Source organism: Melitaea cinxia, chromosome 11, assembly GCF_905220565.1.
Source record: "Melitaea cinxia chromosome 11, ilMelCinx1.1, whole genome shotgun sequence".
NCBI classification, from domain to species: domain Eukaryota; kingdom Metazoa; phylum Arthropoda; class Insecta; order Lepidoptera; family Nymphalidae; genus Melitaea; species Melitaea cinxia.
In genome coordinates this window covers 7,408,679-7,425,085 of record NC_059404.1, presented here as the reverse complement: position 1 = coordinate 7,425,085, position 16,407 = coordinate 7,408,679, and the positions used below count along the sequence as shown (strand labels likewise).

General features: G+C 33.3%; 1 protein-coding gene across 1 annotated transcript; it reads right to left on the bottom strand.

The window, feature by feature from the left end:
• Positions 1-389: 389 nt before the first annotated feature.
• On the bottom strand, positions 390-15,476 carry LOC123658039. The gene is made up of 4 exons (XM_045593520.1): positions 15,403-15,476; positions 10,038-10,324; positions 1,147-1,344; positions 390-703 (listed from the first exon to the last, which is right to left on the bottom strand). Exons 1-4 carry the CDS (start codon positions 15,474-15,476, stop codon positions 435-437), a joined length of 828 nt encoding a protein of 275 aa, XP_045449476.1. The 3' UTR covers positions 390-434.
• Positions 15,477-16,407: the final 931 nt, after the last annotated feature.

Here is a 16,407-nt window from a genome sequence, read left to right as displayed (position 1 = left end):
ATAAAGACACGACAATGGATAGGGATAGAGATTAGAACGCGACGTTACAATAGTCAACATCAAGTGCCAAGGCTATGGAATCTAGGTGGTGCATGGATAAATGACGACACAAAGGTAACAAAAGGTCTTACACCTTTCACGTAATTTATTATTGGATAAAATTTATAAAAGTAAAAGAATCTCAGCTTGGTTCCTGTTCCAAACATCAAGTATTAACCTTGAACCCAGCAAAAAGGTATGTAATACTTATTTAAATTTAAATTGAAAGCAAAGGTATTAATGTAGCGCTAATTATAATAATATAAATATTCGTAATGTCTTCTCTTTGAAATTTATGTCTTTTGACTAGACTGAAACGTGGATCAAATCGAGAACAATAAAACAATAACTTTAATGAAAAAATAACTTTAATTAAAACTTAAAAAAATATTTATTCAAAGAAACAAATCAATGAATGAACCTAATATTCCGTCAACATTTCTAGGTCTGTGAGGCTTGTAAGTTATCGCATTTGACTGCGTACTCGTATGAACTTGGTTGTGATTCGGATTATACGGTTTTTTATTTGTAGTTGTTTCTAAATGATGTCGGGTAGGTTTAACTTGAGGTAATCCTATCACATGACCGATTGGAACTCCAACTATACCAGGACGATACGTCATGTGCGGCTCATAACCGCCTTCGTGGACAGGCTTAAGATGATCTGCAAAAAAAATTTAAATTTTATGTTTTGCTAACCGACCTTTTTACATTATTTGTTTATTAAAGTATTTACAATCTAATAATACAGCTTAAAAAATTACTTTATTAAAATTAAGTAAGCTTTAAATGCACTTTTTAATTGTGATTTTATAAATTATAATTATATTCGGCGCTACTACTAATTCTGAATGTAGATTCTGCTGAGAAGAATATAAAAAAACTCCGCAGTTACTCTTGAAAAAAAAGCTATGTTGCCAATGTATTAATATATTACTGCAACTGCACCGATTGGAATCTTTCCCTTGAGAATAGAATTTACACTATAAATACTGATATGTCTTGAATGTGACAGTTCCGGACTTATTAATAAACTATGATCAGGTCAAACACTATAAATATACCCGGATTAGTTATATGTCTATTTAGCCTTAATTATATATTAACCTGTAGGTTCTTGTACTGCTGGCGGGCGATATGCGTTACCTCCAAAATATCCTCCAACAGGCGGACGAGTTGGTCTTTGTGGGGGCAAAGCAGGTCTATGTGTATTCTGGTTGAAATCAAGTAGCTGATCAAAGAAATGGTTTGATCCGTAAAAACGATTGTTTTTGTATCCTTTCCTTCTTAATGAGTATGGCATGACTGTACAAATAAAGTAACAATAATATATAAGTTATTCGCACAAATTGTGATTAGTTTTGATAAAAATAGCGTACAACTTGTTTTTAAGGCTGTATTTTCAATGGTTTGTTTAAAAATTTGCTTCCGTGTTTGTAATTTAAAAAAAAACTGTTTTACTTGTATTCGTTTAAAGTATTTTTTTGATCTCGACCTCATGCTGAAATTAAGAAAAAAACACTAATGCTAATTTTTTTTTACACTACCTAACAAATTTACTCCTTACACTTACAATTTTGATGCTTGAACATGATTTGTACAAATTACATAAAAAGTAAGAACCTTGAGCTAGGCAAGTCCTTTAAATGTAAAATTTGGAACATTCTTGTTATTTGATACAAAAACTACTTATTATTCTGTTTTGATATGCAAATTTTATTTTGAATTGCGATCTCAATGCGTCAACAATTAATTGAATTGAGTAATTTTATAGCTTTGTCACTAACTACGTGTTTACTTTTTAGTCTATGTTTTTAATTACTGTTTATGTTTTAAGCATAAAAAATTAAAATATTATATAACATGCTATTTATTATTTATTTATAAAAGCTATCGCATCGCAGCAATATCTTAATCAATAGCGAGTGGTACAAAGGTTACGATTGTCTCTTTAATTATTAACAAATTCTTCTCCTTCTTAAAATCTTTAACTTCGAGATTGATATAACGAACACATTGCACATTGTACCTAATTATCGCATGAAGACATTTTTTTGGATCTTTATACACGAGAAACCGAATTAAAATTCCAAAAAAATGTCTGTCTGTAAAAATTACAACGGTAAAGTACTAAAGTACATTGGTAAAATGTAACTGCTAGAAGCTGATAGCCTAGGTAATCGCATACATACGTTTCACGTTGAAGCTAAACTGATAGAATTTTAAACTTCGAAAGATAGAGTAATAATTATGAAATTAACCATAAAGCGCGCCATCGATATGATTGTGCATTCAGTGAATATATATATATGTATATATATAAATATATATATACTAGCTGTGCCCGCGGCTTCGCCCGCGTTGAAATCAGTGTGTCACAAAGTTTTCCCGGCAAACTTCCAGTGAAACTCTCATCGAAATCGGCTTAGCCGATCCGTAAACCTTCCCCTTGAAGCCATCTGCCCATTGGTGAAACCGCATAAAAATCCGTTCAGTAGATTTTGAGGGAATCGATCACATACACTTTCGGGGACTTGGTTTTATAATACACTAACTGTTGCCCGCGACTACGTCCACTTGGTTATGAAGACATGCATTACTATTAAGATATTTAACGCAAATTATTTTTTCATTTCAGTCACTTTAAATGCTTATCACACTGAGTAACTTTTTACAAGGCACAATTTAGTATAATTTAATAGTTATTTTTATAAAACCTCTCTATACACCACATTTTTAGTTTTATTTTCAGGCTGCAGTATAAATAACCTATCAGGCGAACTTATAGCTGCTGTATATGTTTCATACAAACTATCAACCCCAATTAAACCCCCTTAGTGCTGGAATATCACAAAATCCGTTCTTAGCGGACGTCTACTAACTATAATCTACCTCCCTGCCAAATTTCATCTTTGTTCATCCTAGATGAATGGACCATCCAGCGGTTTTTGAGTTCTCGTGATGAGTGAGTTAGTGACCTTTCTCTTTTATATATATAGATTACGATGCATTATTTGGACACCTCCTCACCATCTATAGAACATACATTTTAAATTTCGAGTCTCTTACTTCAAAAACATAGGACTTTCATACAAACTTCCGACCCCCGCTTTATCCCCTTACGGGTCGATTTTCTTAAAATCAGTTCTTAGCGGATGTCTAAGCCCTATAAGGAACCTACCTACCAAATTTCAAGTTTGTAGTTGTTATAGTTTCGGAGGTTTCGTGATGAGTGAGTCAACCTACCATCCCCCGTTTTAACTCAAAAAGAGAGTTGATTTCTAAAGATTCATTATTTGGACACCTTATCATCTATAAGGTGTACATTTTAAATTTCAAGTCTCTTACTTCAAAAACATGGGACTTTCACACAAACTTCCAACCCCCGTTTTACCCCCTTAAGGGTCGAATTTCGTAAAATTCGTTCTTAGCAATAGATTACGCCCTATAAGGAGCCTACCTGCTAAATTTCAAGTTTGTAAGCATTATAGTTTCGGAGATTTCGTGATTAGTGAGTCAACGTAACATCCCCCGTTTTAACCCCAAAAGGGAGTTGATTTCTAAAGATACATTATTTGAACACCTTGTTACTATCTATAGAGCATACATTTTAAATTTCAAGTCTTTTACTTCATAAACATGGGACTCTCATACAAACTTCCAACCCCCATTTTACCCCCTTAGGGATTGAGTTTCGTAAAATCCGTTCTTAGCGGATGTCTACTTCCTATGAGGAGCCTACCTGCCAAATTTCAAGTTTGTAGGTGTTATAGTTTCGGAGATTTCGTGATGAATGACCTTTCGCGTTTATATATATTATAGACTAGCTGTGCCCGCGGCTTCGCCCGCGTTGAAACCAGTGTGTCACAAAGTTTTCCCGGCAAACTTCCAGTGAAACTCTCATCAAAATCGGTTTATCCGTTACGTAAACCTTCCTCTTAAACCGCATGAAAATCCGTTCAGTAGATTTTGAGGGAATCTATCACATACACTTTTGGAGACTTTGTTTTATAATACACTAACTGTTGCCCGCGACTACATCCGCGTGGTTATAAAGATATGCATTACTATTAAGATGTTTAACGCAAATTATTGTTTTATTTCAATTACTTGAAATGCTTATCACACTGAGTAACTTTTTAAAAGGCACAATTTAGTATAATTTAATAGTTGTTTTTATAAAACCTCTCTATACACCACATTCTTAGTTTTATTTTCAGGCAGCAGTATAAATAACCTATCAGGCGAACTTATATGTTTCATACAAACTATCAACACCAATTAAGCCCCTTAGCGGTAGAATATCGCAAAACCCTTTCTTAGCGGACGTCTACTAACTATAATCTACCTCTCTGCCACATTTCATCTTTGTCCATTCTGGATGCATGAACTCTCCAGCGGTTTTTGAGTTCTCGTGATGAGTGAGTCAGTGACCTTTCTCTTTTATATATATATATATATATATATATATATATATATTACGATGCATTATTTGGACACCATCTCATCATCTATAGAGCACACATTTTACATTTCATGTCTCTTACTTCAAAAATATAGAACTTTCATACAAACTTCCAACTACCGTTTTACCCCTTTAAGGGTTGAATTTCATAAAACCAGTTCTTAGCAGATGTCTACACCCTATAAGGAAACTACCTGCCAAATTTCAAGTTTGTATCTGTTATAGTTTCGGAGATTTCGTTATGAGGGAGCCAACCTACCATCCCCCGGTTTAACCCCAAAAAGGAGTTGATCTCTAAAAATACATTATTTGAACACCTTTTCACCATCTATAGAGTTTACATTTTAAATTTCAAGTCTCTTACTTCAAAAGCATAGGACTTTCATTCAAACTACCAACCCCCGTTTCACCCCCTTAGGGGTCGAGTTTCGTAAAATCGGTTCTTAGCAAATGTTTACGTCCTATAAGAAACCTACCTGTCAAATTTCAAGTTTGTATCTGTTATAGTTTCGGAGATTTCGTAATAAGTGAGTCAACCTACCATCCTCCATTTTAACCCCAAAAGGGTGTTGATTTCTTAAGATACATTATTTGGACACCTTTTCACTATCTATAGAGCATACATTTTAAATTTCAAGTCTCTTACTTCAAAAACGTAGGACTTTCATACAAACTTCCAACCCCCGTTTCACCCCCCGTTAGGGGTTGAGTTTCGTAAAATCCGTTCTAAGCAAATGTCTACGACCTATAAGGAGCCTACTTGCCAAATTTCAAGTTTTTAGGTGTTATAGTTTCTGAGATTTCGTGATGAGTTAGTCAGCCTACCATCCCCCGTTTTAACCCCAAAAGGGAGTTGGTTTCTAAAGATAGATTATTTGGACACCTTTTTATCATCTATAGAGCATACCTTTTAAATTTCAAGTCTCTTACTTCTAAAACATAGGACTTTCATACAAAATTCCAACCCCCGTTTTACCCCCTGAGGGATCGAGTTTCGTAAAATTCATTCTTAGCGGTAGTTTACGCTGTATAAGGAACCTATCTGCTAAATTTCAAATTTGTAGGTGTTATAGTTTCGGAGATTTCGTGATCAGTGAATCAACCTACGATCCCCCGTTTTAACCCCAAAAAGGGGCTGATTTCTAAATATTCATTATTTGGTCACCTTTTCACCATCTATAGAGCTTACATTTTAAATTTTAAGTCTCTTACTTTAAAAACATAGGACTTTCATACAAACTTCCAACCCCCGTTTCACCCTCTTAGGGGTCGAGTTTCGTAAAATCCGTTCTTAGCGGATGCCTACGTCTTATAAGGAGCCTACCTGCCAAATTTCAAGTTTGTAGGTGTTATAGTTTCGGAGATTTCGTGATGAATGAGTGACCTTTCGCTTTTATATATATTATAGATATATATATATATATATATATATATATATATATATATATATATATATATATATATATATATTAGGAAAATTAATCTAATACAATAGTTGTACCTAATCCATTCGGTCGTAAGCCGTTATTTTAAAATAAGCACAAATTGGGAAATTATATTATTGTAGTAATGTGACGGAGACTATATAGTATATCCCTACTATTATTATAAATGTGAATATAAGTTTGTTTGCTACGCTTTCACGCGAAAACTGCTTAACCGATCATCATGAAACTTTTACACATATTCTTGAAAGTATTAGAAGTAACATAGGATACTTTTTATTAAAAAAAAAATCAATGCGAGCAAAGCCGCGGGTAAAAGCTAGTATGGTAATAATTATTAGATATAAAAATAATTGATAATAACTGGCATAGATCGCCGAAACATTATTGTAGCCAAAAAAGTGTAGCAGCAACAATCACTTATTGCTATTATTATAAGAGTGTGTACAAATAATCATTAATATTTCTTAGTTAATATTATTTAATAGTTCTCTTGGACAAGGTCACATTGCCAGTAAGTTGTGCTAATTAATAAAAGCAATTCATTTTGTAGGCATACATAATTACATGTCTGTTATATGTATCAGTTCAAAAAGTATTTTTTTATGCAATAATGGTATTGAAATATGTACTGCCATCAGTAACGTAGCGTAGTTGGGGCGGCAGGGGCGGCCCGCCCCGGGCGGCAAGTTTTAGGGGGTGGCAAAATTTAACAATACTTAAATGATAAAAATATTTTGTAAATATTTGACACAACTACAAATTGAAAGGAACACGGAAGTTTTAAATACATATTTTGTGGCAAAGTTAGGGAGTCGCTGAATCTTGCTGGAATCCTGTATACATATTAAATTGAATATAGTTTATTTTACGTACGGGGAAGTCCCTTTAAGGTACGGGAAAGTGCGCGATTCTTTGAAAAAATTTGGAAATCCAAAGAAAATTTTATTGATGGATTAAAATAAAAATAAAAACGGCGATGTGCGAGTTTTACACTCGCGTACCCAGGGTTTCGTACAAAATACAAATAATCTAGTCAACAAATTCAAAAACTTGTTAAATAGAAATAAAGCTCCTAAAAGTATGTGGGATAGCTATTCGGAATGACCTCTGGAAAAATCTTTTTAAGGGTTTACTAGCACATAAAAAATTGCGATAAATAACAAAATAGGATAAATAAGGTATTTAGTTTTTCGTTAATAATTTTTAAAATAATGATATTTAAGGAATTTTGAAAAAAAACCCTGAAAGAGGAGGAAAATTCCAATAAAAGAATTTCGCCTCCCGGAACTCTATCTCTATTATTATTATTATTTTTTTAAACTGAAAATAGTGCTCCGCGAGGTCGTTACGGCATAGGCGCGCCGTCTAAAAAGCCGGTATATCACACAGCATACACGAAAAAGGATGACTCATTTTAGCGTTACGCTCATTGTACGCTTGCACCGCATCTATCTCTCTTTCACTCGATTGGCCTATGCGTCCGAAGAGATTTTTTTTTATTTAAAACTGTTATATAAAATCAAATTAATGTCTAAAATAAAAGTAGCCTAAGTTACTCCTTATTACATCAACTACCTGCCACTCAAAGTTTGTCAAAATCGGTCCAGTCGTTTCAGAGATTAGCCGGAACGACAGACAGACAGACAGACAAATGTTATTTTGGTGTATGTACCGTGTATTGTATCCATCCATATGCATTTAGTAAAAAGCGGTTATTTGAATATTACAAACGGACACTCATGATGACTGTTAATGCCAAAAAATTCTCTATAATAATGTATGTAATGTATAGTATACATTAAATTGAAATACCTAAATAAAAGAGCGGCAAAATTTTCTTCCGCCCCGGGCGGCCGACAACCACGCTACGCCACTGACTGCATATATATGCATATAACCTATGCATATGCTACGTTGGAATACATTGTTTTGATTGGTTTTGTACAAATTTCGTATTGCTTTTCATAATTCATGTCTTTATAACGAGAGATGTATAATGTTTTTAGGGATAAATAACTACAGTCTAGGTACTGACTTCTAAGTCAAAGATTATCTATGAGCTACACCAAATATAAAAAAGTTCTATATTCGATCTTGAAAATTAAATGAAAAAATGAGCATTCCTAATGACAATTTAGATCAATTTAAGGTACGGACTTCAACGTTTTAACTTGTTCTTCCGCAGTTAAACGTAATTATAGTAATTTAGCTCGTTTTCCGAGTGCGCAATTGTGTAACTATTGTTGAAATTAAGAAACTGACATACACAACTAAATGATATACTCATAAATTTCTAAATAAAAACTTTTTTAATACTTCAGACGAGGTAAACCAGCACACGGCCCATTGATGATAAGCAGATACCTTAGCCTACTGACAGCAGATACAGTGCAACGCCAGCAGCATTGCAAGCGCGTTGTCGACCCTGTCCCCGACCCTCCCTTGGGGCTTCTGACCTTACTGACCACAGGAACACAACACTACTTGAGCGCAGTGCTGTGATGAACATTTCCAGCTATGCTCTACTTTAATAATACAAAACTTCACGTTTCTAGCGAGAAATGTTTATCCCATTCAATAAAAAAAAGGAATAGTGTGTATTTATTGGACCTAACTAGTTCGACTGTGTTAAAAACCATAAGCAATCAGTATATAGTTACTGTTTATCCAATTCAAAGTTCGGGGTGATTAGAACATTATTAAGGAAGTGACTGTCGGAATAATCCTAAATTGTCGTTTTCCTCTCTTAAATAAAAGTACCTGGGTGACCGAGCTTAGCTCGGTATTTTTAGCAAATCATGTTTTTTTTGGAAATCATATTTAAACACGAATTACATATTGATACAATATGAAAAATATTTTCCGATTTTCCCGACATAATAATAAAAATTATGGACTGCTTATTTAAAACCTTGAGTGCAATTAGAAAAAAAAAGGAAAAAAATAACCGATCTGGAGAGATGGGAATTTGAATCGCGGTCTTCTCAGTCAATCCCGACTGGCCGATTTCCCACCTGAGCTATTACAATTATATTGACAATTGCGAAATTTAACTTTGTATTCTAACGATATTGTAGCTATTTTTTCATTGCCTAAAATTATTGATAAAACATTTTCTAAAAATGAATTCTTCTTTATCTTTATATATATATATAAGAATTGCTCGCTTAATAGTATTAGATAATAGAAGAATTTACAGTGTAAAATCAACGTAAGCCAAAGGCATTATACATTATTATTATTACATTTATTTACTTCGAGTAATCTAGTTAATGTAGTAACAAACAATAATTGTGTTTGCTCGCAAACGAAAAAAAAACCGACTTCAATTACATCAACTAGTAATACAACGTAGATCGACGAAAAAATAGTCAAGTAACAACGCGTTATCAAAGATTACTCAAAAAGCAGTTATCAGATCTCGATAAAATTTATATGTGACCACATGATAAACATCAGCTTTCGATTAAATTAAAAATTATCAAAATCGGTACACCCAGTAAAAAGTTATTGCAGATTTTCGAGAGTTTCCCTCGATTTGTCTAGGATCCCATCATCAGATCCTAGTTTGCTTATCATGGTACCAAACTAAGGATATCCCCTTTCCAACAAAAAAAGAATTATCTAAATCGGTACATCCAGTAGAAAGTTATGTGGTATAATACAACGTAGGTCGACGAAAAAAGCGTCAAGTAAAAACGCATTATTAGATATAACTCGAAAAGTAGTTGTTAGATCTCAAATAAATTTAAATGGGACCAATTGGCACACAAAACCTTTCGATTAAAACAAAATTTGTCGAAATCGGTCTACCCGGTCAAAAGTTCTGATGTAACATACATAATAAAAAAAAAAAAAAAAAAAGTACAGTCGAATTGAGAACCTCCTCCTTTTTTGGAAGTCGGTTAAAAAACCTGCTACCATCGGCACCGGCGTCAAACGTTACTCGCACTACTACTACAAAAAAATCGTTGTTGTAATGTGTTGCGTTTGTTAAACAAAAATGACTTAATTTATATTACTAAAATTGGTTTAATTGTGGTGATAATATAATATAATTATTTGATCAACATATAAAAAAATACCTGAACTAAGATCATTTTCATCGTAATCCTCAATATCTCCACAGTCATCGGAATTGTCTTCCTGTGGTTTTTCTTGAAGACTGCTCGGCGAATTATTCGGCTTTAATAAGTTATAAAACTCGCCAAAAGTTCTCGGTTGACTGTATCCAAAACGCGCGACTCTTCTGTGAGGTGCGATTTTATTTGTCGGGCACAGAGGATTCACTGTCACTGCTTCTATTTGTACAGCGTAACATGTTATCTGAAGAAAAATTAAAAATGTAATTTTCACTTTAAAGAAACAATACCTTCATTATAAAAATTCACATACAATAGTAATAAGTCCAGTAATAAAATATTTTGAAAACTTTGACATTTTTTTTTCCTATATATTTATATTGACTAAGTATAACTAAATTGTCAACTACGTTTGTAAATGCGAATGCCCTATTATTATCTGAACGTAAAGTTATAAGGTATCTGTTACTAAAGCTCGAGGTCTCCCACGCGCCCGAAATGAATGTGTAAATCCTTGGGCAATGACCGGTCCTTATACGTTAAATGACCAAATGCACCTAAACTGACCTAAAAAGTAAGCGTCTAAAATAATAATTATTGGACATCAACTTTGTGAATACAGAAATTCTGATTTATATTCAAAATTGGTTTTTCCAATTCTCAAAGTAACAATAAATACCTAGGTACTGATTAGGTAAAACCCTTGACGCTTCTGTGCTTGCTTATATTTAAAGTTAGAGGTTCCGTTCCTAGTAATGATTAAAATTTAAATGAAACAGTATCCAAAGTGCAAATAAAATTAAGCATATACCTTTTATTCTGAGTATTTATTTAATTAATGTGGATACTGTAATATGAACAATTGCAATTTTCATTCAATAACAATATTTGTTTATATTTTTAAAACTAATAACTAATATTTTGCAATTTTAATTACATTTTTCGCCGTTGATTTCGATTGATTTTATGAGATAAATGATTCATGTATTGATTAATTAACGGCACTAAAAAAATACAGTCAACTAAGTATATCACAACTTTCTATACTTATAAACTTATGATGTAGGCACTTTATGCTTATAAAATTCCCGTATTGTTTTTTTTTTTTCTTTTCTTTATCAACAGATTCTATATCATTAAACGATACAACAATAATTGTGTTTGCTCGCAAACGAAAAAAAAACCGACTTCAATTACATCGAAGAGTAATACAACGTAGATCGATGAAAAAATAGTAATACTTTGTTCATATTCCATATAACGCGACATTATAAAATTGTAGAATTATGTAATGTTCTACTGTTATTTTTAACATTTTGTTAGCGATTGTAGGCAGAAATTTCATAAAAGGCCCGTCGTCGATTCGCGCGAAGCGCTGACATCGCTTATTACGGCGGGTTTTTTAGTTGAAGCGGATTTATATTGAATTACGGTTTATGTCTTTTTTATTAAAAATATGTACTGTTCATGTTTTCACACAGCTCCGATGCACGACTGGAGTTTACCCCTTCAGATCAACTGTCTAAATAGGCACAAAAAGGCTTACTAGTCTGAGAAATATATTATTACTATATCAAATTGTAAATAAATGAATCTAATAACGCCATCTATCAGAACCTAATTGCGTTATTAGAAAACGTCTGAACGCCATCTCTAACAAGGTCATTCGTTCAGTAGATTTTACTGTTCAATTTTTTCATTCCGGGGTCGGCACGTAAAATAGCCAAGTAAATACCCAGTATTAGCGATAACTCAAAAATTAAAAGCACAAATATATTTATAACGAATAAACTGCTACTCTCTACTCTAGTGGAATATTGTAATTTGATCGATAGTCAACGAAGTAATTTCATTAAATTTTGATAGATGGCGTTGTGGCAAAGTATTGAACATGACCACAGTCGTCTTAACATCGTCATGTAAATACGTGTCATCAAAGATTACTCAAAAATTGCTCATTATATCTCAATCATGTTTAAAACGGACGACATGGCAAGTATTAGCTTTTGATTTATACAAAAAAGATCAAAATCAGTGCACCCAGTAAAAAGATATAACGTATAATACAATGTAGGGTGACGAAAAAACCGTCAAGTAAATACGCAATATTAGATATAACTCACAAATTACTAATCAAATCTCAATTAAATTTGAATGGGACCACGTGACGAATAGTAGCTTTTAATTTATATAAGAAACGTCAAAATCGGTGCACCCAGTAAAAAGTTATGAGGTATAATACAACGTAAGGTGACGAAAATAATGTCAAGTAAATACGCGTTATCAAAGATTAATCAAAAAGTAGTTATCAGATCTCGATAAAATTTATATGTGACCACATGATAAACATCAGCTTTCGATTAAAGTAAAAATTATCAAAATCGATACACCCAGTAAAAAGTTATTGCGAATTTTCAAGAGTTTCCCTCGATTCCTCTGGGATCCCATCATCAGATCCTAGTTTCCTTATCACGGTACCAAACTAGGGATATCCCCTTTCCAACAAAAAAAGAATTATCAAAATCGGTACATCCAGTAGAAAGTTATGCGGTATAATACAACGTAGGTCGACGAAAAAAGCGTCAAGTAAAAACACATTATTAGATATAACTCGAAAAGTAGTTGTTAGATCTCAAATAAATTTAAATGGGACCAATTGGCACACACCACCTTTCGATTAAAACAAAATTTGTCGAAATCGGTCCACACGGGCAAAAGTTCTGATGTAACATACATAAAAAAAAAAAAAAAAAAAAAAAAAAAAAACAGTCGAATTGAGAACCTCCTCCTTTTTTGGAAGTCGGTTAAAAAGAATACGGATTGCTTGAGTTCAATTCATCTTTAACGTTCATATATAAATAACTAGCTGACCTGCCGGCCTAGCATGCATACAACGAGATATCTCTTGACGAGAGAGAAAGATAATGTCTACATCGAGTATTTTCTCGATTACCCTAACATGCGCACTACGAGAGACAAAATTCTCTTCCGAAGACTTCGCCTTGTCGAGTAGAGAAACATTATCAACCATAATCACAACTGAATATCATTCTTATTTCTTATGTCGTAAAGTTGAATTTACAAGGTTATTGACCAATTTCAAACGAGTGACACATGTTTTATTTAAAAATGTTCTCGGCCTTTTGGCTAAGATAAAAAGTGTATATCTAATTTAAAAAACTCTAATATGGAAAATAAAACGGCGTAAGTAAATGAATTTAATTATATATGTAAAACAATATGCTCGTGTTGTGCTTTATATCTTGTCGCACATTAGATAATTGTAATTCTATCACGCATTGTTTGTTTGTTTTTTTTTTTTTTTAATTTTTAAAATTTTTTGAATTTTTGAATTTTTTTTTTTTTGATTATTGATTTTACTTTTATTCTATTTAATTTTATTTTTAGTTATTGATTTTTTTAATATAATTTTGTTTTGTTTTTTATTCTGAATGTTGTCTTGTCTTGTTGTACTAACCCAATATGGACTTATACTTTGGTCTAAAATAAAGTATTATTATTATTATTATTATTTAGAATAAGAAGCAACAGGGCGCAAATACGTTTTTTGTGTCATTATATGGCACACTTCACTCGACTTTTCGCATTTCCCGCTCTTCGTATACCGAAATTATATAATTATAATAGGGAAACGCCATGGTATACAAAAAATAGGCACCCGGTTTTATTTATTTTTTATTTATCGTCTTTCTCGTCGATAATATTGAAGACGAGAAGTTTCTCTTCCTAAAACGACAAAATTCGACAAAATTACGATGTCATGTTAGCTTCCGTAGAGATAAATATCACAGATCACTAAAATTTAATGATTATCTCTTCTTGACGTAACGAGAAGAGTATCGCGTGCACGCATGTTAGCTACTGTAGACATAGAGAGATAATACGAGAAAAGGGGTCGACAAAATTTTGTCGTGGCGTGCATGCTAGGCCTGCTGGAGAACTTCGTATCGCCTTATTTATTAATAATAATAATAATCTTCCCTATCTATTTATTAATACTTTATTACACATTTAAATAAAGAACAAATTTTACATTACAAGCAATTATAGTCACAAATTGTACAACCAGGCGATCTTATTACTAAAAAGCAATCTCTTCCAGACAACCTGATAATGAAAGGGGTATTGCTTTTCAGGTGGGCAGGTGGTATATAAATATAAATAAGTAAAAAAAGAATATATAACAATTATATATACATATATATATATTATAATTATGTACGCAAGAAAAAAATAAATATAAACATTTACATACAAATAAATATATAAATACAATAATCGTATAATATACAGCTTCATGGCAAATCTTTTATCAATAGAATGTAGTGAGTTTTAAATAATTTTTAGACTAAAGTGCTTTCAAATACTTTTTAAATAGAAACGATTTTTTTTTCTTAAATATAATAATTACTCATATCAAATAAAATATAGCCTATCTTTCAATTTGTATCAAACTTCACAACTTGTGCAAATTTCAGAGTTCATCGCGGACAAACAGTGTGACGTGTAATTTATATATATTAAGATACAGAATATATACATTTATAGGTATTGACGAAATGTCGCCTCGTCATTGTAACATTGGTACAGAAATTGTTTTCGTAACACACCTTTGGATCGTGGGATTTGAATTTGGTAACATCCAAAAATATTTAAATGATAGTCTCCTTAATATAATTTGAAATAAAATGGCATAATCACTTAATTAATTATTTGCCTAATTTTGGTTAAGAAGCCTTGCATTATAATTTTGGCTTAAGATATCTACCAATAAAATCCAATCTACTAATAAAATTAAATCTATATTAATATAAACGAATATTGCTAAGCGCATAACTCGAGAATGGCTCGACCGATTCGGCTAATTTATTTTTTCCAGGCCTATGGAAGGTTTATATAAAATAAAAAAATTACTTTTTTTTTATATCACTAGTTCGGTAAACAAGGGTACGACTCACCTGATGGTAAGCGATTACCGTAGCTTATAGACGCCTGCAACACCAGAAGCATCGCAAGCGCGTTGCCGACCCAATCCCCAATCCCCCCCCCCCCCAAGGAGCTCTGGTCACCTTACTCACCAACAGGAACACAATACTGCTTGAAAGCAGTATTATTTAGCTGTGATCTTCTGTAAGGTCGAAGTACTACCCCAGTCGGGCTGCTCCATATTTTGAGCAAGAAATTCCTGCTGTACCCTACCTCAGTCAGAAATTACTATTATCTTTTGACGGAACGAAGTCTGTCCGGGCAGCTAGTATGTAATAAACACGAATCGACAAACAGATGCTCACCGATGAAGTAATATGTAGATGTAAATCAGTGAAAATATAACATCACAAGAAAGTACCAAACGTTACGGGTTAAGATTCTGGTTAATTCTTCCGATGTTAATGAGCTACAACTAGCGGTGAATGAAAACATCGTGTGAAAACCTACATTCTTAAAAGTAAATTCGAAACAAGTATGCGTAGGTTAGGTAGGTAACTTGTGTATTTATGATAAGTAGTTGTGTATGCCTCTTTCATATTTCTTATTTGTATGTATTACACAATATTATACATATAGTTAACGGTATCTCAACTTCAAAATTCTATTATAAACATTTTTTTTCTTTGTACTGATATGTATTGTGGCAATAGTCTTAATACTTAATAAATAATAATAAAGACTCTTTATCGTACACCATAATTTTTTTTTTTTTTTTTTTTTTACGACAAATAGGCAGGCATTTGACCACAATCTCACCTGATGTTAAGTGACGATGCGGTCGAAGGTGGAGCATGCCTGCCTAATAACAGCCTATTCACTCTGGCCTTGAAGGCACCCAGATTGTATCGTTCGGGAAACACAGACGCGGGCAACGAGTTCCATTCCTTAGCTGTGCGCATCAGGAAAGTAGAGCCAAAGCGTTTTGTGCGCGTAGGTGGCATATCGATGACATAAGGATGGAACGATCGACCGCGCCTAGTGTCCCGATGGCGGAAGGTTGTTGGGGGAATTAGATCGTGTAATTCCTTCGCACACTCACCGAAATATATTTTGTAGAACACCGACAGACGAGCTACCCTACGCCGATGATCGAGACTCTGCAACTTGGTGTCTGTCAGAGTAGGGTCACCTATGAGTCTCTTAGCTCGTTTTTCCACCGAGTCCAAAGTTGCCAGTTGGTATTTGGCGGATCCATCCCAAAGATGGCAGCAATACTCCATACAAGACCGAACTTGTGCTTGGTATAGTTGGAGCAGCTGTTCTGGAGTGAAGTATCGCCTGACCTTAGAGAGAATACCTAGTTTTTTTGCTGCAGTTTTTGCTTTGGACTCGACGTGTTGCCCAAAGTTCAGATTGGACGATA